This window comes from Oscarella lobularis, chromosome 10, assembly GCF_947507565.1.
Source record: "Oscarella lobularis chromosome 10, ooOscLobu1.1, whole genome shotgun sequence".
NCBI lineage: Eukaryota > Metazoa > Porifera > Homoscleromorpha > Homosclerophorida > Oscarellidae > Oscarella > Oscarella lobularis.
Window position 1 is genome coordinate 1,633,603 of NC_089184.1, and position 23,987 is coordinate 1,657,589.

The 23,987-nt window shown below is 52.0% G+C and overlaps 1 protein-coding gene across 1 annotated transcript in view; it reads left to right on the top strand.

The window, feature by feature from the left end:
* LOC136192350 (titin-like) overlaps positions 1–23,987 on the top strand; it is a 51,509-nt gene that overhangs the window by 7,015 nt on the left and 20,507 nt on the right. The window contains exons 15-66 of the mRNA XM_065980894.1: positions 36–707; positions 760–1,413; positions 1,467–1,805; positions 1,871–2,209; positions 2,261–2,914; positions 2,969–3,289; positions 3,340–3,642; positions 3,709–4,050; positions 4,102–4,434; positions 4,485–4,799; positions 4,848–5,183; positions 5,235–5,846; positions 5,903–6,253; positions 6,309–6,641; positions 6,735–7,052; positions 7,121–7,462; positions 7,521–7,844; positions 7,894–8,099; positions 8,166–8,292; positions 8,593–8,931; positions 9,124–9,453; positions 9,510–9,845; positions 9,906–10,244; positions 10,301–10,627; positions 10,684–11,007; positions 11,066–11,719; positions 11,792–12,127; positions 12,923–13,255; positions 13,304–13,618; positions 13,672–14,337; positions 14,490–15,161; positions 15,214–15,867; positions 15,921–16,259; positions 16,321–16,656; positions 16,708–17,361; positions 17,416–17,736; positions 17,786–18,088; positions 18,155–18,496; positions 18,551–18,883; positions 18,934–19,248; positions 19,302–19,637; positions 19,685–20,296; positions 20,357–20,707; positions 20,763–21,095; positions 21,206–21,523; positions 21,592–21,933; positions 21,992–22,315; positions 22,365–22,570; positions 22,639–22,765; positions 22,822–23,157; positions 23,218–23,553; positions 23,610–23,975. Coding sequence (XP_065836966.1) covers positions 36–707; positions 760–1,413; positions 1,467–1,805; positions 1,871–2,209; positions 2,261–2,914; positions 2,969–3,289; positions 3,340–3,642; positions 3,709–4,050; positions 4,102–4,434; positions 4,485–4,799; positions 4,848–5,183; positions 5,235–5,846; positions 5,903–6,253; positions 6,309–6,641; positions 6,735–7,052; positions 7,121–7,462; positions 7,521–7,844; positions 7,894–8,099; positions 8,166–8,292; positions 8,593–8,931; positions 9,124–9,453; positions 9,510–9,845; positions 9,906–10,244; positions 10,301–10,627; positions 10,684–11,007; positions 11,066–11,719; positions 11,792–12,127; positions 12,923–13,255; positions 13,304–13,618; positions 13,672–14,337; positions 14,490–15,161; positions 15,214–15,867; positions 15,921–16,259; positions 16,321–16,656; positions 16,708–17,361; positions 17,416–17,736; positions 17,786–18,088; positions 18,155–18,496; positions 18,551–18,883; positions 18,934–19,248; positions 19,302–19,637; positions 19,685–20,296; positions 20,357–20,707; positions 20,763–21,095; positions 21,206–21,523; positions 21,592–21,933; positions 21,992–22,315; positions 22,365–22,570; positions 22,639–22,765; positions 22,822–23,157; positions 23,218–23,553; positions 23,610–23,975 — 19,776 coding nt within the window. The remainder of the gene's footprint in view (positions 1–35; positions 708–759; positions 1,414–1,466; positions 1,806–1,870; positions 2,210–2,260; positions 2,915–2,968; positions 3,290–3,339; positions 3,643–3,708; positions 4,051–4,101; positions 4,435–4,484; positions 4,800–4,847; positions 5,184–5,234; positions 5,847–5,902; positions 6,254–6,308; positions 6,642–6,734; positions 7,053–7,120; positions 7,463–7,520; positions 7,845–7,893; positions 8,100–8,165; positions 8,293–8,592; positions 8,932–9,123; positions 9,454–9,509; positions 9,846–9,905; positions 10,245–10,300; positions 10,628–10,683; positions 11,008–11,065; positions 11,720–11,791; positions 12,128–12,922; positions 13,256–13,303; positions 13,619–13,671; positions 14,338–14,489; positions 15,162–15,213; positions 15,868–15,920; positions 16,260–16,320; positions 16,657–16,707; positions 17,362–17,415; positions 17,737–17,785; positions 18,089–18,154; positions 18,497–18,550; positions 18,884–18,933; positions 19,249–19,301; positions 19,638–19,684; positions 20,297–20,356; positions 20,708–20,762; positions 21,096–21,205; positions 21,524–21,591; positions 21,934–21,991; positions 22,316–22,364; positions 22,571–22,638; positions 22,766–22,821; positions 23,158–23,217; positions 23,554–23,609; positions 23,976–23,987) is intronic.

A 23,987-nucleotide genomic window follows, 5' to 3' on the forward strand; every position in this document is an offset into this window, starting at 1 on the left:
AGCAACGCTTATTCTAATGTGGTACTTTTGTTTAGCGAATGAAGGCCAACCGCTGGTGCTTTGGCGCGGAGGAGACGCCGTTACACGGGGGAACGATGTGACTGCCTACATGGGCCAACCGAGCGTCTCCGTCAATAATGGTCAAAATTTGGCGCTTCGCGTTCCGTCGAGCCGTAACGGACCGTTTAATTACGAATGGGAGCGAAACGGCCAACGAATTACGAGTGGCGGAAGATTTCAGATCAATGCTGCCGACGGCACGTTGCAGATAAACGATATACAAGACGGCGACGCTAGAAATATTACTTACACTGTGACGGTTTCCAACGCAGTAAGGTCCGTGCAACGTTCGATTGCCGTTGTCGCTCCAACTCGTCTCGCTTTTGCCGAAGCGGCCAGTGTCGCCACACAACGTCCTCTTCCGAACGTCGATTTGTCGTACCAAGTCGGGCAGACGGCCGAGATTCTGCGTGGTCGCACCTTGCAAATTTCTGCCGTCGTATACGGCACCCCAGCGCCGTCGTTGCGATGGAGATTGCCGTCGGGTCGACTGTTGTCGCCGGGAAAAAGCAGTCGTCGGGTGAGCGTTCTGAGCGACGGCACTTTGGTCATTCGACAGGCGAATCCAAAGAACGCTGGCACGTACGTGCTGACGGCAACAAACGCACGCGAATCGATTCAAGCGAGATCAGATGTCAGAGTATTCGGTAAGATCTTCTAGAACGTTTCAAAAGGTACCTACCAAATCTTTCTGTGTAGTTCCTCCTCGTGTAAGAAATGCAATTGGGAACAATTTAGCTGTGGACGGACGTCGCGTTCGTCCGACGTCGACCGGATTCTTTCTTGCCGACGTCGGTTCAACTGTCACCATGGCAGGCAGTTTTACGGGATCGAGTCTCGCTGGAATCCGCTTCATCAAAGACGGCGTCGGAATCACGTCGGGCGGCCGTTTCTCCGTCGCCAAGGTCGGCAATAAGTACCAGTTGACGATTACGAACGTGCGAGAGGACGACAACGGCGTCTACGCGATCGTAGCGGAAAACGAAGCAGGAACGGCGAGTTCGTTTATCGAATTCGAAGTGGTCGAGAGCGGATCGCCGCGGATTGAACGTCAACCGACGGCCGAGCCGACGGAAGACGCGCAAGGCGTACGAACCGTGATCGGTCGTCGACGAGTTTTCGTTACTCGAGGCCAACGCTTGACCATAGCAAGCTCGGCGACGGGAAATCCGACGCCGACGATCACTTGGCTACGCGACGGCAAGCCTCTTCGTACAAACATGCATTTTATTATTGGCGCCGACGGAAGCCTGACAATCACGAAAGTGGCGAATCGCGACGCTGGTATCTTTGAGATTCGGGCTGAGAATTCGGCGGAATTCGACGAAGAAACGATAGAAGTTGTTATTACGAGTGAGTTGGATGACAGCGCGAGAAAAATTTTCTGTGAGCTTATTATTTCATAGAATCGCCGAAAATTAAGAGAAGACGAAAACGAGGTCCTCGTCAACGACCAACAGGAGACGTGACGGTGACGGCGGGACAGCCGGTGGACATCAACGTCGGCCGCACATTCACCATAGAAGCCGATTCCGGCGCCGTTGGTCGTCCACGAGCGCGCCTTCGCTGGCAATTGCCTTCGGGTCGATACATGAGGAGAGGCGAGACGTTCGATCGATTTAGCGTGTCTAACGATGGTACGTTGCGAGTACGAAATGTTTTGCCTTCCGATGCCGGACGGTACACCGTATCTGCGAATGGCAAGGGCAACGGAGACAAAGTCGTCACCGCCGTTCGCGTTTTCCGTAAGTTTTTTGACCGAATCAAACCTTCTATTACCCGAATCTAATGACAACGATTTTTTTTCCAGGTCCTACTCGCATTGTTGCTCCTCTTCGTGATGGCGTGAGCGTTCGTCGTGCGTCTCCGGGATCAATGTTTGTCGCTACGTTACCGAGCTCAGACGACGTGCTCTCGGTCTCACCGGGCGAGTCGTTTCGAATGCGTTGCGAAGCGAGCGGATCGCCGGCACCGCTTGTCCAATTTCTCAAGGACGGCTCAGTGGTGAGTTCCGGTGTTGTGTCAGTCGGCGACAACGCTCAGCAACTAACCGTCACCGACGTAACCTCGCGTGACGCCGGTGAATACCAATGCTCGGCGACAAGCGAAGGCAACAGAGACAGCAGCTCCGTATCTGTCGTCATTGTTGGTAAGATCTTCTAATATAATGTACGCTATGTTATCAAAGAAATGCTTTTAGATGGACCTAAAGTGATAAAGAATTATGCCGTTGACCGTTCTGCTGAACGAGTAAGAGCACGTGCCGGTCGTCGTCGCGTGAGAGTGGGTCAAGGACAGCGCCTGGAACTGATCGGAACTGCGACGGGAGGAACGCCTCTTGCCGTCGATTGGTTGCGAAACGACGTCGTCATCGTCAACTCGAGTCGCGTCACCCAATGGAACGGCAGGCTGACAGTTTCCAACGTCGGCAAGACGGACGGCGGTGCGTACGTTTTCCGCGCTTCGAACTCTGCCGGAAGCGACGAAGAGACAATCGAAGTCACCGTCGTTGGAAAGCCTGGAATTCGCCGTCCGGATGCGGCGTTTGTAGAGAGGCCCCTTGCAGACACCGACAAAACATATTTTGCCGGACAAATGGCGGAAGTTGTTGCCGGCAGGAGCGTAACGTTGACAACTGAACTCGACGGCGACAATAGGGAAAATCTGAGAATAGTGTGGGAGTTGCCCTCCGGCGAGACGATTCGATCAGGTCAGATGCGGGGTCGCTACAGAGTCGGAAACAACGGCGGCTTAACAATCTCGAGAACTACGACCTCCGATTCGGGCACTTATAGTGTGCGCGTCAACGGAATGGGTGGCTCTGACAGTCTATCGACTCCGCTCTCAGTTGTTGGTGAGTCAGTACCTATCGCATCTGTAACGCGTTGGCTATACTGTATTCTTTCAGAACCCGCTGAAGTAACATCAGCTACCTACTCTTTGGACGGCACTGACGTCTTTCCCTCGTCTGATGGACGTCTCACCGCTTCCGTGGGATCCTCTTTGGTAGTCGAAGTTTCTATGTCAGGATTGCGAGGCAATGGCATTGCCGTTACATTCGACGGCGCGAGCGTCGATTCCGCTTTGGTTGAGCGGTCTGTGACAAACGGAGTCGACACGGCGACACTTCGTCTTTCCAATTTGGCAATGCAAAATTCGGGCAGATATACTTTTCGAGGCAACAACGCAGCCGGTTCCTCCGGACTATCATTTGATTTTACCGTGTCGGGTACGAATGATTTTTTAACGTTTTGGCTATAGACTATATTGACGGTTTAGATGATACGCGACCGTTTGTGATGAGCAACGACAATGCAGCAATTGAAACGGATGGCACAGGTGTGACTACGTCTATTGGTCGCTCCAGAGTATTTGTGCCGAATGGAAGAAGACTGCGAGTGAGAGGCGCCGCAGGTGGTAGTCCAAACCCGACATTCGAATGGCTGAAAGACGGCGAAGTTGTCAGTACGCTCTTAACACTAACAGTGGACGATTTCAATGAAGACGACGTCGGAACGTATACTTTTGTGGCATCCAATCGAAACGGTCAAGACAGAAAATCCATAGTGGCGCGATTAGCTGGTAAAAAAGAGCAGGAGTATTATAATCCCACAGAGTTATGAAAAATATTATTGCTGTCTTTTTTAGCGTCGCCTACACTTGATCGCAAGAATCCGGTTTCTGGAACGGACGGTCTTCCGTTTGACGGCGACGTCACGTACAGCATCGGCGAGCCAACGGCTTCCGCCTTTGTTGGACGGACTGTTACTTTAATCGATGGCGGATTCGGACAACCCGCTCCAGTCGTCACGTGGAAAACTCCATCGGGAAAGTCGCTCCAGCCAGGTCAGCAAGACGGGAGGCTTCTAGTGACCGACGACGGCAGTCTCGTCATCGAAAGCGTTCAAACTACTGACGCTGGAAGTTACGAGGTTTCTATGAGCAACGAAGCCGGGACCGACAGTGCAACGACAGACCTGAATGTTTTTGGTAAGTCAGCGATATTCATTTTCTGAGCCATTCACGTTTTTTTAAATTTAGCTGCTCCACAATTGACATTGTCGCCTCGTGATTCCGTCACCGTCAACGGCGAAACTCAAACTGTTCCCGAAAATGGACAAATATCAGTGCGTCGCGACGCGACTGTTACGATGGACGGTTCCGTAGTAAAAGCAGCCCAGCTGACGTTGAACTGGCTGAAAGACGGCGAATTAATTGAGCCGGGCGGTACAGTGGCCATTACTAGTACGACAGAAGGAATGTCGACTCGTAGCCGACTCTCGCTTACCGGCGAACTGATGCCAGGCCGATACACGTTCTCCGCTTCAACGAATGTTGGCTCTGTTTCCGACTACGTTATTCTCAACGTTCTAGGTCGGTGCATCAGTTATTGATTTCTTCCGCTAAATACTGTATCTTTTCAGATGAATCTCCTCTCATTACTCTTGGAACGAACTTTGTTTCGACGGACGATTACGTCCAAACCGACTTGGGTCGTCCCGACGTGAACGTACGACCAGGGCAGACCTTGTATATCGATAGCAACGTCGATGATCAAGTGACCGTATCGTGGGAAAAGGACGGGAGGGAAATTACGACGGGCGATCGTTTCACCGTTTTTTCAAATGGGACTCTCCGCATAATGAATTTCAACGAAAATGACGCAGGAAATTATGTAGGAGTAGCATCAGCGACAGACGGACGCACAGAGCGGCAACCAATCAGAGTCATCGGAGAAAGTCAGCTAAACGATGTTTGTACCTATTACCATCATTGTTTTTTTGCAGTGGCGCCTGGTATTTTACCTGGAGAACCAATGGAGCCGAAACGTCCTCTTCCGGAGGGAACTTTAGAATACACGATCGGTGACGACGTGGATATGGTCGTGGGCCAGCCGGTCGTCATCAAGACGCCGTCGACCGGTACCCCATCTCCTAGCCTCATCTGGATTTTGCCGTCAGGCAACAGTGTAAAGCCGGGCGAGACGTCGAATGGAGTAACGGCGCTTTCAGACGGATCGTTGAGAATCGACGACGTACAACCGGACGATGCCGGCACATACGAAGTACAAGTTGAAAGTCCACTGGGCACTGTCGTTCGCACCTCGCGCGCAACCGCATATGGTTCGTTGAAAAAAAGTCGAATTACCGTTCTTTCATTTCATTTTACTTTAGAGTCTCCTGCTCTTTCGCCTCTTTCCGTTATACCGAACGACTACCCGGGCGCCGTTCGACGGTACGTAGGACAAGCAGTTACGTTCCAAGCTACTGTCTCTAACCCCGACGCCGTGGAGGACATCTACTGGACGAAAGACGGCGAGCGACTTTCTCCCAACAACAGAATCCAAATCGGCACATCGCCATCGTCGCCTCGTCTCACAATCACCAATCTTCAGCCGACCGACGCAGGAGACTACGCCGTGATCGCGACGTCGCCTGGTGGCGCGTCGTCTGCGGGGAAGACGTTGCGAATTCGTCCGAGCAATTCTCCCATCATAGATCGATCGTACGACGAAACGAATCTTCTCTATCCCATCGGTGGCACGCTCGGTCTTCGTGTCGGCGCCGGCGAAGCGGAAATTCCTGTCGGACTCGACGTGTCGCTCCAGTGCACCGCGTCCGGATCGCCGGCGCCTGACATCTCGTGGACGAATCCGTTCGGCGTCGTCTCGGAAGCTCCAGATGCCGGCCTCATTCGCTCTTTCGATTCGTCCAAAGCCGGAACGTACACGTGCACGGCAACGAATTCTCTTGGAACAGACACCGCGTCCATCACTTTGCGACCAGGTTTGTGTTTGTGAACCTTCACCGTAAATGTCAGAATTTATTTTTTTTCGTTCCAGCGTGGGTTTCTATGCAGCGTCCCGCTCCGGGCGATCCGCTTCGACCGGTTCCAGACACTGATCGCACGTTTTTACCGGGCAGCGTCGCGGAAATCGTCTCAGGTCGTCGTGCGACGATCGCACCCGTATTTGATCGTACATTCGACACCGCCGTGGAGTGGACGCTTCCCGGCGGGCAAAAGTTGGCTCCAGGCGAATCCTTCGAACAAACGACGGTACTTGAAAATGGCACGTTAGTAATTCGCAACGCTCAATCGAGCGATTCGGGCGACTATGGCGTATTGGTCACATTTCAAATTTCGCCAACAGTGAATCGAATGGATTCCGCGACGACTCCACTAAACGTTATTGGTAATTAGTTTGTAGACGATTGAAACTACACTTAGCAAAACGAGGAATGTTTTAGACGTTGTTGAAGTGGACACGCTTACGACGAGCGTAGACGACGTGGAAGTTCCACTAGCATCGGACGGAAGCTTCGGCGCTCAACCGGGTCAAACGTTCACCATTTCCTGTGACGCTACGGGGCAATCTCAACCGACGTTTACGTGGTCGAGAGACGGCGTTATTGTCACGGGGGCGGAAGATCGGTACACGATTCGAACGCGACAGGTCGACGATACCTACTTCAGCGAACTGACGGTGTCCGGCGCCACGGCAGAAGATGCCGGGTCGTATAGCTGTGTCGCGACGAATCAGGGCAGTTCGGACGGATCGACAGTTACCGTTGAAGTTTCAGGTATTCAAAATTCAATGTTTGGCTATTCTTGAAATTCCTAAATAATTTTTTGGATCAGTTGTATGCTTTCTAATCTGTGTTTCTTTCTTGTAGATGCTCCTCGCATTGACCGAACTTGTGGGGACTTAATGAGAGGCGGCGGAGACGTGGTGACGTCTGTTGGATGTGGAAACGTGATCCTCACTACGACTCCTTCAGAAAGCGTTGAGGTGGCGTGCTCTGCAGACGCTGCAGATGCGACGATCGCCTGGTTCCGAGAGGGCGCGGCAATAGGCAGCACTGGACGCATTCGTGTTTCAGATGGGACTCTACTGATTGGGTCCTTTGAAACAGGCGATGCCGGTCTCTATACGTGCACCGCATCAAACAGTAACGGTGCTGACGAAGAGAGTATAGACGTCCGAGAAGCAGGTTGGTCACTTTGTTATGAATCAACCTAAAATTCAAAGTATACTATTTAATTGCTCTTTTGTGTCCAGTTGCTCCGTCGATTATCAATCCTCAACCGAGCGAGGCAGCTCGTCCACTGACGGATACCGACCAGACGTTTACTGTTGGCAGCGACGTTACGATCGTATCGAACCGAACGTTGTCCTTACTCTGTGTCGTCCTGGGAACTCCCTTGCCGGAAGTGACGTGGCAGTCGCCATCTGGTCTCCGATTGCAGCCGGGTCAGTCCGCCGATAGCGGAAGAATAAGCGTCAGTGATGACGGCACACTCGTAATTCGTCGAGTTGCTGAAAGCGACGAAGAATCTTATTCGTGTACAGCGTCGAGTTTTGCTGGGACGACGACGAGAAATTCCGCAGTCAGTGTCAAAAGTAAGAAACAAGCGTCACAGACGCCTAAAATAAAAGACAATTTTGATTTCCTATATAGCTGCTCCTTCATTCACTACTTTGCCCAGCGACGGCGTGAGTGTCAACGGCAATCCGATTGGACCGGTCGATCCCGGCTCGTCCGTGCCGTCTCTTATCGGAGATTCTATTTCCATTGACTGTGCCGCCACCGGTGATCCATTGCCAACAATCTCTTGGCTCGCGAACGGTTCTCCAGTCGTAACGGGCGATCGTCTCACTGTCGACTCTGCTTCGGGTCGACTGACAATTGCGAGCGTTGAAGTGGGCGACCAAGGCACTTACACTTGCGTCGCTTCAAACGACGTCGGGCAGAAGAGATCGTCGGTCGAGCTCGCCGAACCAGGTGCGAGAGATTTTAAATTTTCTGAGCAAATATTGACGTTGTTTTGTAGAGCCAAAGATAGCGCCCCAGTTCGTCGTCGATCCTGCGGCACCCGTGGAAAATCCGGCCAGCACTTGGACGCTGAGCGTCGGACAGAATGTTGACGTAGAAGCAGGTGATCGAGTCGTCGTGAACTGTAAGGCGAACGGCAGACCAAGTCCGACTGTCACTTGGTACCGTTCTCGAAACGGAATGCGAACGGCTTTAACGGAGCAGGTGAATCTATTCAGACGGCAGCGTGCTATAGAGTATTTAATACGTTGCCTCTTTTATGTGACGAAGGTGAATGACGACGGAAGTCTTGTTTGGAATAGCGTTGAGACCGCCGACGCGGGCACGTATACGTGCTTTGCTGACAATGGATTCGGAACTGCGGAGAACTCATCTCAACTGACCGTTGCTTTGACAGGTAAGATTTAGAATTCGCAGTGCATTTAATGTCAGCATTGAATGGCCTAAGATATTAGACGCTGTATATTTCGTTACTAACGTGATTGTGGGGAATTTTACAGCGTAGTCTGACCTTGAGCTTCTTTCTACAACTTATTTTAAGTTTTTCGCTCACTATTTATAATACTTTGACACTATCGTTAATAAGTAGAAAGACGTAGGTAGCTAACCAAGTCATTGTAGATGTAGGACGTACTAGGTAGCTACACGTAACTTAGGCAATTGCTTTCAAAATTTCTCATACAAATATTGGTTTTAGTTATGCCAGTTGTCAAATTGTCGGCTCGCGACGGCATTCGCGTGCGAAGAAAGCGCGTTCGTCCAACCGACGACGGTTCTCTCGTCATCGGCGCTGGCGACTCCTTCTCCATCGACGCGTCGTTCACGGGAGACCCGTCACCGACGTTCTCGTGGCGTCGCGACGACGTTTCGCTGACGGCGGGCGGTCGACTGGCAATACGCATACGAAACCGCGCGAACAAGGCGGTCAGCCGATTGCACCTACGACGGCCTGTGGCGTCAGAAAGCGGCGTGTATAGCGCCAACGGAGAAAACGGCGCCGGCATGGCATCGTCAGACGTGAATATCACCGTTCAACGTAATAACGCTTAGAAACGGGCCCAAATAGTAAAAGGAATCCCAAACGAGAGTATAGGGCGACGAGAACCCTAATAAAACCGTGGGACTATAGAAAGAAGGAAAGCGATGGTAGATAGATTCCTCCTGATACCTTTGAAGACCAATAAATAGCTCAGAAGCGCTATGTGCGATTTATTGATTTTGTTCTTAGCTGCTGGGGCCGCTAGAATCATCCGCAAGCCGGCTGATTCGCTTCCCACCGAGACGACACGCGGCGTCACCGGATTCATGGGCCAGAAACGAATTGTTATTCCGCGCGGTCGAGAACTCACTATCGAGGCGGTCACCGTCGGCGATCCGCAGCCGAGCGTGACTTGGTATCGCAACGGGCAGCGACTGCGAAATAACAATCGTATTACCATCTCGGGCGCAAGCGTATTGACCTTGCGACCGTTCGCCAATCGCGACGTGGGCACGTTCAGGGCAGAGGTCCAGAACAGCGTATCGAGCGATTCGGAAACGATCGAAGTCGTTCAAGCGAGTTCGTACAGAAAACCGCTCTGTTTCTTCACAAGAATGGCGTTTATCTTTCTTTAGGACGACCGACGATTGTTCCTCGTGCCCCTAGCGACTCCGGTGCGCCCGTTCCCGATGGCGACGTTAATCTCTATGCCGGATGGGACGCGGATGTTCTTCTCGGACGCCAGATGACGATTGATGTTGAAACCGACGGTCTTCCCACTCCAGCCATCGCTTGGAAATTGCCGTCAGGAGATCGACTTAGCGCGGGCGAAAGCAGCGGACGAGCGTCCGTGCTCGCCAACAATAGTTTGGTCGTCAGAGGGCTTCAGCGCGGTGACGCCGGCACGTATACGGCAATTGCAAGCAACAACGCCGGCTTGGCGCGAGCACGATCACGCATTCGGACTATCAGTAAGTTCACCTGATGGGCTCTTTTTGCGCCGAACAAACGCGTTCTGTTTTTTTACAAAGGTAAGCCAGAGGTGTATTCCGAGCTTTTGAATGGCGTGAGAGTGAACGGTCGCCGAGTGTTCGCATCGCGAGGAGGCCAAACGGATTTCGTGCAGATGAATGCGGGCAGTCAGTTGACGTTGGAAGGCGCAATCGCCGGTGCGACTGCGTCGTCGCTTTCGTGGCAAAAAGACGGATCTCCCATACTGACGGGCGGTCGATTCCTGATTCAATATCTCGGTAACGGCGGCAGTCGTCTCGTGATCAATAACGCGGCGACGTCCGACTCGGGCCTGTACTCTCTCAGCGGCGGAAACAGCGCCGGCACTGTAACATTAGCGGGAGCAATCCGAGTAGCAGGTACGAAATACAACTAGGGATCCTACTTATTTATTTACGTATTAAATTTGCTCTAGCGACGAATGCTCCTGTTTTTACGAGACAGCCGCTTCGACCTCCGACTATTGACGGCAATTCGGTTTCTGCCGATGTATCTCGTTCGGAGATTCTCGTCTCTCCCGGACAGACGCTGCGATTGCGTGGCTCGGCGCGCGGCACTCCGACGCCGTCGTACACGTGGGAAAGAGATGGAACAGCAGTGCAAAGTAGCAATCGTATTCTGATGACAGCCGACGGAACATTGGAAATCAGAAACTTTGCTCGTCGCGAAGCAGGAACGTACACGTTGACGGCGACAAACAGTGCTGGGTCAGACAGCGAGTCAATCAACGTCATATTACCAGGTACATTAAGTTTGCATTAGACGACGATACAGTCTTGGGTAATCGTGTGTATTTAGAAAAGCCTGTTTTCGAATTGGTCGTTATTCCGCCGTCGTCGCCACCTGATGTTTTCATCGCCGCCGGCGACGACGCAGAAGTCTCTCAAGGCGGCTCGCTTCGCATCATAGCAACGACTCGCGGACTTCCAGCACCAAGAGTTCGCTGGCGTTTGGCGTCGGGTCGGACGCTGCAAACGGGTCAATCGTTCAATCGATTTCAGGTTTTTGAAAACGGCACGCTTCTGATACGAAACGTTCAAGTGAGCGATCGAGGTCGATACAGAGTCAGAGCGGCAAACGTGGCAGGACGAGCAAGACGGTCGTCGACACTTCGAGTTGTGGGTAAGCATCTAGAGATCGCTCTTTAGGTATATATCTGTATGATCGATGATCGTTTTAGCTCCTCTTCGTCGCGGACGTCCTGCGCTCGAGTCGGTCTTCTCGGGCGGCGTTCGAGTGGCGCCGTCTCGCGTGTCTTCGTCGGTGACGTTGCCCATTGGCCAGAGTTTCTATATTGAGTCGACGTTTTACGGTTTTCCGTCGCCGCGAGTCGACTGGTTTTTCAACGGACAACCGATCGTCGAGAGTGGCGAGATTTCAATTGAAACGCTGACCGTCGGCGAGAAGACGACGAGTCGTCTGACGCTCTCGAATCCTAGTGCAGAGACGAATTCCGGATCGTATCTCGCTCGATCCGGCGACATCGAAGATGCAGTTGAAATCGTTTTGTCCGAGGAGGGAAATCCGGTCATTAATCGTCAAGTACCGCTGGCTGACACAATCACGGCAAATTTGCACGAAACGACGATTGGACGATCGATTGTTTACGCCGCGCCGGGAGCTACGGTTCGCGTCAGGTGTACGGCAACTGGAAAGCCAGCTGCGACGATATCGTGGCTCTTTGATGATAAAACAGTATCGGCGACGGGACGACAGAAGTCTCTTCCCGACGGCATTCTCGAAGTGGAAGGCGTGACACGTGCAGAGACGTACACGTGTATGGCGGTGAATTCAAGAGGGGAGGATACCGAGGAAATTACATTGCGACCAGCCGGTAAATAATATATAGTCGAATTTTAAGGCACGCACGAGACTCTTATTTTCCACAAATGCTGTATTTTTTCAGAGGAACCGTCACTCGAAAGCAGTGGGCCGGCCGTCGTCGTCTTTCCTTTGCCGGACGAAGATCTCCAATACGAGGCTGGTCAAACGGCGTGGATCCGTCGTGGACGAACGCTGACGATTCCGATTAAATTCGACGGCAATCCAGCGCCAATTGTATATTGGTTTCTTCCCGGAGGACGAAGAATCGGCGTCGGAGAGACAGACGGTCGCGTTCGCGTTTTGGACGGCGGCGCGCTTCAGATCAGCGACGCTCAGCTGGAAGACGACGGATCGTACCGCGTGGTTGTGAGCAACAGAGCTGGGCAAGATTTCGTCGATACGCCTGTACGAGTTGGAGGTAAGCATCTTTAAATTACCCTAGTTTCAGGGCAAGTAGAGGCACCCAAGACCTACTCATCTATCAGAATGCACAGATGTTAAGGCAAAAGGGGGGCCCTTAATTAAAGCAAGTCAAATATTTGATATTGGTAACCAGTTAGGAAAAGTTAGGACATGTTAAAGTATTTATAATACACTAGTGTCAGGGCAAATTGAGGACCTTCTCCAATATTCGAAATGCACAGCTGTTAAGGCAAAAGGGGCCCCTGAGAGCGAGTCAAATATTTGAGATATTAGGTACCCTGGTAACAGTTAGGAAAAGTCAGGGCCTGTTAATTAAAGTATAATTCACTAGTGTCAGGGCAAGTATAGAGCCGCCCAAGACCTTCTCAAATGTCAGAAATGCAGAGTTGTTAAGGGGCCCCTGAGAGCGAGCCAAATATTTGACCAGTGCCTTCAACTCGTTGCGCGCGAGCGGCACTTGCGGTTCAGGCGCACGGAACGCCACTCGTGCATAAATGTAATGTTGACGGGAACGCCTATTTTTGACCTACAAGTGTCTGCAACTCGTTGCGCGCGAGCGGCGCTTGCTGTTCAGGCGCATGAAACGCCACTCGCACATAAAAGTAGCGGCGGGAACGCCCACTTTTGACAGGCAAGTGTCTTCAACTCGTTGCGCGCGAGCGACGCTTGCGGTTCATGCGCATGGAACGCCACTCGCGCATAAAAGTAGTTGACGGGAACGCCCATTTTTGACCTAGACTATAGGCACGGATCGCTATGGGGCTGTGATCTTACCTGTTTTGCTTTGTAGCAACTATTGCTGTGAGTCAAGCACCGGAAGACGGCGTTTTCGTTGACGGCGTGCGTGCTAGAGCCGATTCCGACGGAGAATTTGTAATTCGAAGTGGCTCTGAGTTATCAATCAACGCCGGTTTTGATGGAATTTCCAACGAGGACGTGCAATGGGCTTTCGACGACGGAGACGCTTTGCTGGGACGGGAAGATCGGGCGACAATCAGCGTCACTCCGGACGGCAGTCGACTAACAGTGTCGTCCGTCAATGAAACTGATGCTGGAACGTTTTCCGCTTTTGCTTCGAATGACATCAATTCCGTCAGTGCCGGCGTTGTCATAAGAGTTATTGGTATGTCTAGTACTGCATTTTCTTACTGTCTTGAAATTTTCTCTCCAGGATCTGGTTCTGCGATGATCAATCGACGGGCTGACATTCCGGTCACACGAACGCCTGATTCGGTGACGGCGAGTGTCGTCGAACCGCTGATCTACGTCGCAAGAGGACAGACACTTTCTATTCCGTTTTCGGCAGTAGGAACGGTCAGTTGGATGAAAGACGGCGAACCGTTGGCGCAGGACGAGCGCATTCAAGTCGCTTCGGACGGCAGTTTGCAAATTCAAGAAGTGAGAGAAGAAGACGAAGGAACCTACGCCGTTACAGCAACGCAGAATATGGCAACGGATACGCAAGAAGTTCAGATTAGATTAGGAGGTGAAATGATCGTATGAGCTAATGCGTTTAATCCAAGTTCTACGTCGTTGTAGCCATTCCCAGAATAAAGACGGTAGCTGATCAAGATCCTGTGCGACCTTTACCGAATAGCGACTTGACATACGATGCCGGACAATTGGCGGAAATATCCGCAGGACGAACGCTGCTCATCAACGCTCCTGTATCTGGTACACCTCAATCCAGTGTCGAATGGTCGCTTTCGAATGGGAATACGCTTCGGCCGGGTGAAAGCAGCGGTCGCTTCAGCGTGACGGAAAACGGAGCGCTGAGAATTGTCCGCGTGCGAAGCACCGACTCCGGCGCGTATCAATTGCGTGCCGCCAACGTGATAGGAGAAGCGACGAGAACGACGACGGTCGCCGTTTACGGCGCTCCCGTTATCACGCAAAGTCTTCGCGATTCCATCGCAGTTGCTGGCGTTCCGGTCGCCGTCGACGACAGCGGCGTTGCCGTCGTCGGAGCGGGATTAACGTTGAGCATGGAAGGCGGAGCGGGCGGCACTCCGCAGCCAGTTGGACGCTTTCTCAAGGACGGGCAAGTTGTTACGACAGGCGGTCGGTACATTGTTGAGACGACGCCATCGGGAACGCTGCGTCTTACTGTGCAAAACGTTGAAGTTGGCGATTCGGGCGCATACGCATTTATTGCTGAGAGTCCGGGCGGCGCCGAAACAACGGAGATCAGCTTGACAGTCGAACGTAAGTAGTGGGGAGAGTGGGATCCTTAGATTCACCTGAGCGCAATTACATATCACATTTCTACTGCACGTGTGTATGTAAAAGTGCTCTGACATCATGTATTGGGCTAATAGACTTTTATCGCTTGAAGTTCTAACGTTGTACTTTTTTAGCGAATGAAGGCCAACCGCTGGTGCTTTGGCGAGGTGGAGACGCCGTTACGCAGGCTAACGATGTGACCGCCTACATGGGCCAACCGAGCGTCTCCGTCAATAATGGTCAAAATGTGGCGCTTCGCGTTCCGTCGAGCCGTAACGGACCGTTCAATTACGAATGGGAGCGAAACGGCCAACAAATTACGAGTGGCGGAAGATTTCAGATCAATGCTGCCGACGGCACGTTGCAGATAAATGATATACAAGACGGCGACGCTAGAAATAATACTTACACGGTGACGGTTTCCAACGCAGTCGGGTCCGTGCAACGTTCGATTGCCATTGTCGCTCCAACTCGTCTCGCTTTTGCCGAAGCGGCTAGTGTCACCACACAACGTCCTCTTCCGAACGTCGATTTGTCGTACCAAGTCGGGCAGACGGCCGAGATTCTGCGTGGTCGCACCTTGCAAATTTCTGCCGTCGTATACGGCACCCCAGCGCCGTCGTTGCGATGGAGATTGCCGTCGGGTCGACTGTTGTCGCCGGGAAAAAGCAGTCGTCGGGTGAGCGTACTGAGCGACGGCACTTTGGTCATTCGACAGGCGAATCCAAAGAACGCTGGCACGTACGTGCTGACGGCAACAAACGCACGCGAATCGATTCAAGCGAGATCAGATGTCAGAGTAGTCGGTAAGATCTTCTAGAATGTTTCAAAAGGTACCTATCAAATCTTTTTGTGTAGTTCCTCCTCGAGTAAGAAATGCAATTGGGAACAATTTAGCTGTGGACGGACGTCGCGTTCGTCCGACGTCGACCGGATTCTTTCTCGCCGACGTCGGTTCAACTGTCACCATGGCAGGCAGTTTTACGGGATCGAGTCTCGCTGGAATCGGCTTCACCAAAGACGGCGTCGGAATCACGTCGGGCGGCCGTTTCTCCGTCGCCAAGGTCGGCAATAAGTACCAGTTGACGATTACGAACGTGCGAGAGGACGACAACGGCGTCTACGCGATCGTAGCGGAAAACGAAGCAGGAACGGCGAGTTCGTTTATCGAATTCGAAGTGGTCGAGAGCGGATCGCCGCGGATTGAACGTCAACCGACGGCCGAGCCGACGGAAGACGCGCTAGGCGTACGAACCGTGATCGGTCGTCGACGAGTTTTCGTTACTCGAGGCCAACGCTTGACCATAGCAAGCTCGGCGACGGGAAATCCGACGCCGACGATCACTTGGCTACGCGACGGCAAGCCTCTTCGTACGAACAATCATTTTATTATTGGCGATGACGGAAGCCTGACGATCACGAAAGTGGCGAATCGCGACGCTGGCATTTTTGAGATTCAGGCTGAAAATTCGGCGGGATTCGACGAAGAAACGATAGAAGTTGTTATTACGAGTGAGTTGGATGATAGCGCGAGAAAATTTTTCTGTGAGCTCATCATTTCGTAGGATCGCCGAAAATTAGAAGAAGACGAAAACGAGGTCCTCGTCAACGACCAACAGGAGACGTGACGGTGACAGCTGGACAGCCGGTGGACATCAACGTCGGCCGCACATTCACCATAGAAGCCGATTCCGGCGCCGTTGGTCGTCCGCGAGCGCGCCTTCGCTGGCAATTGCCTTCGGGTCGATACATGAGGAGAGGCGAGACGTTCGATCGATTTAGCGTGTCTAACGATGGTACGTTGCGAGTGCGAAATGTTTTGCCTTCCGATGCCGGACGGTACACCGTATCTGCGAATGGCAAGGGCAACGGAGACAAAGTCGTCACTACCGTTCGCGTTCTTCGTAAGTTTTTGACCGAATCAAACCATTACCCGAATTCAATAACAACGATTTCTATATTTAGGTCCTACTCTTGTTGTTCCTCTTCGTGATGGCGTGAGCGTTCGTCGTGCGTCTCCGGGATCAATGTTTGTCGCTACGTTACCGAGCTCAGACGACGTGCTCTCGGTCTCACCAGGCGACTCGTTTCGAATGCGTTGCGAAGCGAGCGGATCGCCAGCACCGCTTGTCCAATTTCTCAAGGACGGCTCAGTGGTGAGTTCCGGTGTCGTGTCAGTCGGCGATAACGCTCAGCAACTAACCGTCACCGACGTAACCTCGCGTGACGCCGGTGAATACCAATGCTCAGCCACGAGCGAAGGCAACAGAGATAGTAGCTCCGTATCTGTCGTCATTGTTGGTAAGATCTTTTAATATAATATACGCTATGTTATCAAAGAAATGTTTTTAGATGGACCTAAAGTGATAAAGAATTATGCCGTTGACCGTTCGGCTGAACGAGTGAGAGCACGTGCCGGTCGTCGTCGCGTGAGAGTGGGTCAAGGACAGCGCCTGGAACTGATTGGAACTGCGACGGGAGGAACGCCTCTTGCCGTCGATTGGTTGCGAAACGACGTCGTCATCGTCAACTCGAGTCGCGTCACCCAATGGAATGGCAGGCTGACGGTTTCCAACGTCGGCAAGGCGGACGGCGGTGCGTACGTTTTCCGCGCTTCGAACTCTGCCGGAAGCGACGAAGAGACAATCGATGTCACCGTCGTTGGAAAGCCTGGAATTCGCCGTCCGGATGCGGCGTTTGTAGAGAGGCCCCTTGCAGACACCGACAAAACATATTTTGCCGGACAAATGGCGGAAGTTGTTGCCGGCAGGAGCGTAACGTTGACAACTGAAGTCGACGGCGACAATAGGGAAAATCTGAGAATAGTGTGGGAGTTGCCCTCCGGCGAGACGATTCGATCAGGTCAGATGCGGGGTCGCTACAGAGTCGGAAACAACGGCGGCTTAACAATCTCGAGAACTACGACCTCCGATTCGGGCACTTATAGTGTGCGCGTCAACGGAATGGGTGGCTCTGACAGTCTATCGACTCCGCTCTCAGTTGTTGGTGAGTCAGTACCTATCGCATCTGTAACGCGTTGGCTATACTGTATTCTTTCAGAACCCGCTGAAGTAACATCAGCTACCTACTCTTTGGACGGCACTGACGTCTTTCCCTCGTCTGATGGACGTCTCACCGCTTCCGTGGGATCCTCTTTGGTAGTCGAAGTTTCTATGTCAGGATTGCGAGGCAATGGCATTGCTGTTACATTCGACGGCGCGAGCGTCGATTCCGCTTTGGTTGAGCGGTCTGTGACAAACGGAGTCGACACGGCGACACTTCGTCTTTCCAATTTGGCAATGCAAAATTCGGGCAGATATACTTTTCGAGGCAACAACGCAGCCGGTTCCTCCGGACTATCATTTGATTTTACCGTGTCGGGTACGAATGATTTTTAACGTTTTGGCTATAGACTATATTGACGGTTTAGATGATACGCGACCGTTTGTGATGAGCAACGACAATGCAGCAATTGAAACGGATGGCACAGGTGTGACTACGTCTATTGGTCGCTCCAGAGTATTTGTGCCGAATGGAAGAAGACTGCGAGTGAGAGGCGCCGCAGGTGGTAGTCCAAACCCGACATTCGAATGGCTGAAAGACGGCGAAGTTGTCAGTACGCTCTTAACACTAACAGTGGACGATTTCAATGAAGACGACGTCGGAACGTATACTTTTGTGGCATCCAATCGAAACGGTCAAGACAGAAAATCCATAGTGGCGCGATTAGCTGGTAAGAAAGAGCAGGAATATTATAATCCCACAGAGTTATGAAAAATATTATTGCTTTCTTTTTTAGCGTCGCCTACACTTGATCGCAAGAATCCGGTTTCTGGAACGGACGGTCTTCCGTTTGACGGCGACGTCACGTACAGCATCGGCGAGCCAACGGCTTCCGCCTTTGTTGGACGGACTGTTACTTTAATCGATGGCGGATTCGGACAACCCGCTCCAGTCGTCACGTGGAAAACGCCATCGGGAAAATCACTTCAGCCAGGTCAGCAAGATGGGAGGCTTCTAGTGACCGACGACGGCAGTCTCGTCATCAAAAGCGTTCAAACTACTGACGCTGGAAGTTACGAAGTTTCTATGAGCAACGAAGCCGGTACCGACAGTGCAACGACAGACCTGAAGGTTTTTGGTAAGTCAGCGCACGATATTCATTTTCTGAGCCATTCACGTTTTTTTAATTAAGCTGCTCCACAATTGACATTGTCGCCTCGTGATTCCGTCACCGTCAACGGCGAAACTCAAACTGTTCCCGAAAATGGACAAATATCAGTGCGTCGCGACGCGACTGTTACGATGGACGGTTCCGTAGTAAAAGCAGCCCAGCTGACGTTGAACTGGCTAAAGGACGGCGAATTAATTGAGCAGGGCGATACAGTATCCATTACCAGTACGACAGAAGGAATGTCGACTCGTAGCCGACTCTCGCTTACCGGCGAACTGATGCCAGGCCGATACACGTTCTCCGCTTCAACGGATGTCGGCACTGTTTCCGACTACGTTATTCTCAACGTTCTAGGTCGGTGCATCAGTTACTGATTTCTTCCGCTAAATACTGTATCTTTTCAGATGATTCTCCTCTGATTAATCCTGGAACAAACTTCGTTTCGACGGACGATTACGTCCAAACCGACTTAGGTCGTCCAGACGTGAACGTACGACCCGGGCAGACCTTGTATATCGATAGCAACGTCGATGATCAAGTGTCCGTATCGTGGGAAAAAGACGGGAAGGAAATTACGACGGGCGATCGTTTCACCGCTTTTCCAAATGGAACTCTCCGCATAATGAATTTCAACGAAAATGACGCAGGAAATTATGTAGGAGTAGCATCAACGACAGACGGACGCAGAGAGCGGCAACCAATCAGAGTCATTGCAGACAGTCAGCTAAACAATATTTCTATTTATTATCATCATTGCTTTTTTTGTTTGCAGTGGCGCCTGGTATTTTACCTGGAGAGCCGATGGAGCCGAGACGTCCACTTCCTGAGGGAACGTTAGAATACACGATCGGTGACGATGTGGATATGGTCGTGGGTCAACCGGTCGTCATCAAGGCGCCGTCGACTGGTACCCCATCTCCTAACGTCATCTGGATTTTGCCGTCAGGCGACAGCGTAAAGCCGGGCGAGACGTCGAATGGAGTAACGGTACTTTCAGACGGATCGTTGAGAATCGACGACGTACAACCGGACGATGCCGGCACATACGAAGTACAAGTTGAAAGTCCACTGGGCACTGTCGTTCGCACCTCGCGCGCAATCGTATATGGTTCGTCGAATAACAACCAAATTTCCGTTCTTTTAATTTTACTTTAGAGTCTCCTGCTCTTTCGCCTCTTTCCGTTATACCGAACGACTACCCGGGCGCCGTTCGACGGTACGTAGGACAAGCAGTTACGTTCCAAGCTACTGTCTCTAACCCCGACGCCGTGGAGGACATCTACTGGACGAAAGACGGCGAGCGGCTTTCTCCCAACAACAGAATCCAAATCGGCACATCGCCATCGTCGCCTCGTCTCACAATCACCAATCTCCAGCCGACCGACGCAGGAGACTACGCCGTAATCGCGTCGTCGCCTGGTGGCGTGTCGTCTTCGGCGAAAACGTTGCGAATTCGTCCGAGCAATTCTCCCATCATAGATCGATCGTACGACGAAACGAATCTTCTCTATCCTATCGGTGACACGCTCGGTCTTCGTGTCGGCGCCGGCGAAGCGGACATTCCTGTCGGACTCGACGTGTCGCTCCAGTGCACTGCGTCCGGATCGCCGACGCCTGACATCTCGTGGACGAATCCGTTCGGTGTCGTCTCGGAAGCTCCAGATGCCGGCCTCATTCGCTCTTTCGATTCGTCCAAAGCCGGAACGTACACGTGCACGGCATCGAATTCTCTAGGAACAGACACCGCGTCTATCACTTTGCGACCAGGTTTGTTTTTGTGAACCTTCACCGTAAATATCTGGTTTTAATATTTTGTTTTCACCTCAGCGTGGGTTTCTATGCAGCGTCCCGCTCCGGGCGATCCGCTTCGACCGGTTCCAGACACTGATCGCCCGTTTTTACCGGGCAGCGTCGCGGAAATCGTCTCAGGTCGCCGTGCGACGATCGTGCCCGTATTTGATCGTACATTTGACACCGCCGTGGAGTGGACGCTTCCCGGTGGGCAAAAGTTGGCTCCAGGCGAATCCTTCGATCAAACAACGGTACTGGAGAATGGCACGTTAGTTATTCGCAACGCTCAATCGAGCGATTCGGGCGACTATGGCGTCGTCGTCACGTTTCAAATTTCGCCAACAGTGAATCGAACGGATTCCGCGACGACTCCACTAAACGTCGTTGGTAATTAATTTGTAGACGATAGAAAGTACACTTAGGGAAAAGAGGAATGTTTTAGATGTTGTCGAAGTGGACACGCTTACGACGAGCGTAGACGACGTGGAAGTTCCACTAGCATCGGACGGAAGCTTCGGCGCTCAACCGGGTCAAACGTTCACCATTTCCTGTGACGCTACGGGGCAACCTGAACCGACGTTTACGTGGTCGAGAGACGGCGTTATTGTCACGGGGGCGGAAGATCGGTACACGATTCGAACGCGACAGGTCGACGATACCTACTTCAGCGAACTGACGGTGTCCGGCGCGACGGCGGAAGATGCCGGGTCGTATAGCTGTGTCGCGACGAATCAGGGCAGTTCGGGCGGATCGACAGTTACCGTTGAAGTTTCAGGTATTCAAATTTGATTCAAAGTTTGGCTAGTTTTTTTTATATTTTTTGAAATTCCTAAATACTTTTTAAGATCTGTTGTATGCTTTCTAATCTGTGTTTCTTTTCTGTAGATGCTCCTCGCATTAACCGAACTTGTGGGGACTTGGTGAGAGGCGGCGGAAACGTTGTGACGTCTGTTGGTTGTGGGAACGTGGCCCTCACTACAAATCCTTTAGAAAGCGTTGAGGTAGCGTGCTCTGCAGACGCTGCAGATGCGACGATCGCCTGGTTCCGAGAGGGCGCGGCAATAGGCAGCACTGGACGCATTCGAGTATCGGATGGGACTCTACTGATTGGGTCCTTTGAAGCAGGCGATGCCGGTCTCTATATGTGCACCGCATCAAACAGTAACGGTGCTGACGAAGAGAGTATAGACGTCCGAGAAGCAGGTTGGTCACTTAGTTATAAATCAACCTAAAATTCAAAGTATACTATTTAATTGCTCTTTTGTGTCCAGTTGCTCCGTCGATTATCAATCCTCAACCGAGCGAGGCAGCTCGTCCACTGACGGATACCGACCAGACGTTTACTGTTGGCAGCGACGTTATGATCGTATCGAACCGAACGTTGTCCTTACTCTGTGTCGTCCTGGGAACTCCCTTGCCGGAGGTGACGTGGCAGTCGCCATCTGGTCTCCGATTGCAGCCGGGTCAGTCCGCCGATAGCGGAAGAATAAGCGTCAGTGATGACGGCACACTCGTAATTCGTCGAGTTGCTGAAAGCGACGAAGGATCTTATTCGTGTACAGCGTCGAGTTTTGCTGCGACGACGACGAGAAGTTCCGCAGTCAGTGTCAAAAGTAAGAAACAAGCGTCACAGACGCCTAAAATAAAAGACAATCTCTATTTCCTATATAGCTGCTCCTTCATTCACTACTTTGCCCAGCGACGGCGTGAGTGTCAACGGCAATCCGATTGGACCGGTCGATCCGGGCTCGTCCGTGCCGTCTCTTGTCGGAGATTCTATTTCCATTGACTGTGCCGCCACCGGTGATCCATTGCCAACAATCTCTTGGCTCGCGAACGGTTCTCCAGTCGTAACGGGCGATCGTCTCACTGTCAACTCTGCTTCGGGTCGACTGACAATTGCGAGCGTTGAAGTGGGCGACCAAGGCACTTACACTTGCGTCGCTTCAAACGACGTCGGGCAGAAGAGATCGTCGGTCGAGCTCGCCGAACCAGGTGCGAGAGATTTTAAATTTTCTGAGCAAATATTGACGTTGTTTTGTAGAGCCAAAGATAGCGCCCCAGTTCGTCGTCGATCCTGCGGCACCCGTTGAAGATCCGGCCGGCACTTGGACGCTGAGCGTCGGACAGAATGCCAACGTAGACGAAGGCGATCGAGTCGTCGTGAACTGTAAAGCGAACGGCAGACCAGCTCCGACTGTCACTTGGTTCCGCTCTCAGAATGGAATGCGAACGACGTTAACGGAGCAGGTGAATCTATTCAGACGGCAGTGAGCTATAGAGTATATTTAATACGTTGCCTCTTTTATGTGACGAAGGTGAATGACGACGGAAGTCTTGTTTTCAATAGCTTTGGGGCCGCCGACGCGGGCACGTATACGTGCGTCGCTAGTAACGGATTCGGAACTGCGGAGAACTCATCTCAGCTGACCGTTCCTTTGACACGTAATCGCGCACAAGCTTTTATTACACCTTAAAACGGCTCTCTTTGCATTTTCTAGCCGTTCCGCCAAGTTTTGAAACTCCGTCAGCGACCGACTTGAATACCGTTGCTGGTCAGCCACTGTTTGCTGGCCAGATGGCGACGATCCGGGTCGGTTGCGCCGTGACTGGCGTTCCATTGCCGACCGTCGTGTGGAGGCGAAATGGCGTCGTTTTGCCTTCGCCTTTGTATCCAAATATCACAATCAGAAACGACGGTCCGGGAGAAAGAACAATGATTATAGCATCGTCTCTGACTATAACATCATTGGGACCAGAGATAGACTTCGCTGAGTACAACTGCACGGGAACGAGTTCTGTTGGTTACACGTGGCAATCTGCTTCAATTTTTTTCGGTAAATATTATATTTTTACGCCCTTCCTTCTCTTTGGTTATTCGAAGTTTTTTTTTGTAGCGCCACTACGGGGAGAACAATCTGTAGTGCCGCCTTTCGTTGCCAATGCTACTGCTACGGATTTAAATGGAGTCATTGGCTCCGTGATCATTGCCTCGCCTGGATCAACTGTTCGCGTTGGCTGCCCCTTCGTCGGCGTACCGTCTCCCATTGTGACATGGTTCCATAGCGGAACGGAGTTGCCGTCGCCGTTGTTCAGCCGCGTGTCGCTCAGAAACGACACTGATAATACCCTGGTGATTGAAAACGCTCAGAAGGAAGACGAAGGATACTACGAATGCCAAGCACTGAACACCGTTGGCGGAAATAACGGCTCCGCCTATGTTGCCATTCAAGGTAAATAGTAGAAGGAACGACGCTTCTAAAATAGTAACTTGACATTTCGTGTCTAGATTTGGGCGAAGCGGCTAAAATCGTACCCGATGCCAGCCCCGCTCGTCGAACGGTGCTACCAAGTGGCGTGATTTCAGTAGACGTCGCGATTGGATCGGCGCCGGTGGACGTTAGTCCAACGTGGGAGGTCACGATTCGATGCAATGCAACGGGAACGGAGGAAATTTTTTACTCGTGGCCGCGTCCAGAGGATCCCACAAAAACCGTTCCCCTGCTGAGAGACCGACCTGAGCTCAATCGAGCCGTTCGCGACGACGGCTCGCTCTACTTTCGAAGTCTCGGAGGAAGGCAGATCGTAGATTACACGTGCATGGTCCGCAATGCGGCAGGCAGTGACAGCGCAACAATACGACTCAACCGAATACGTATGTGTTCAT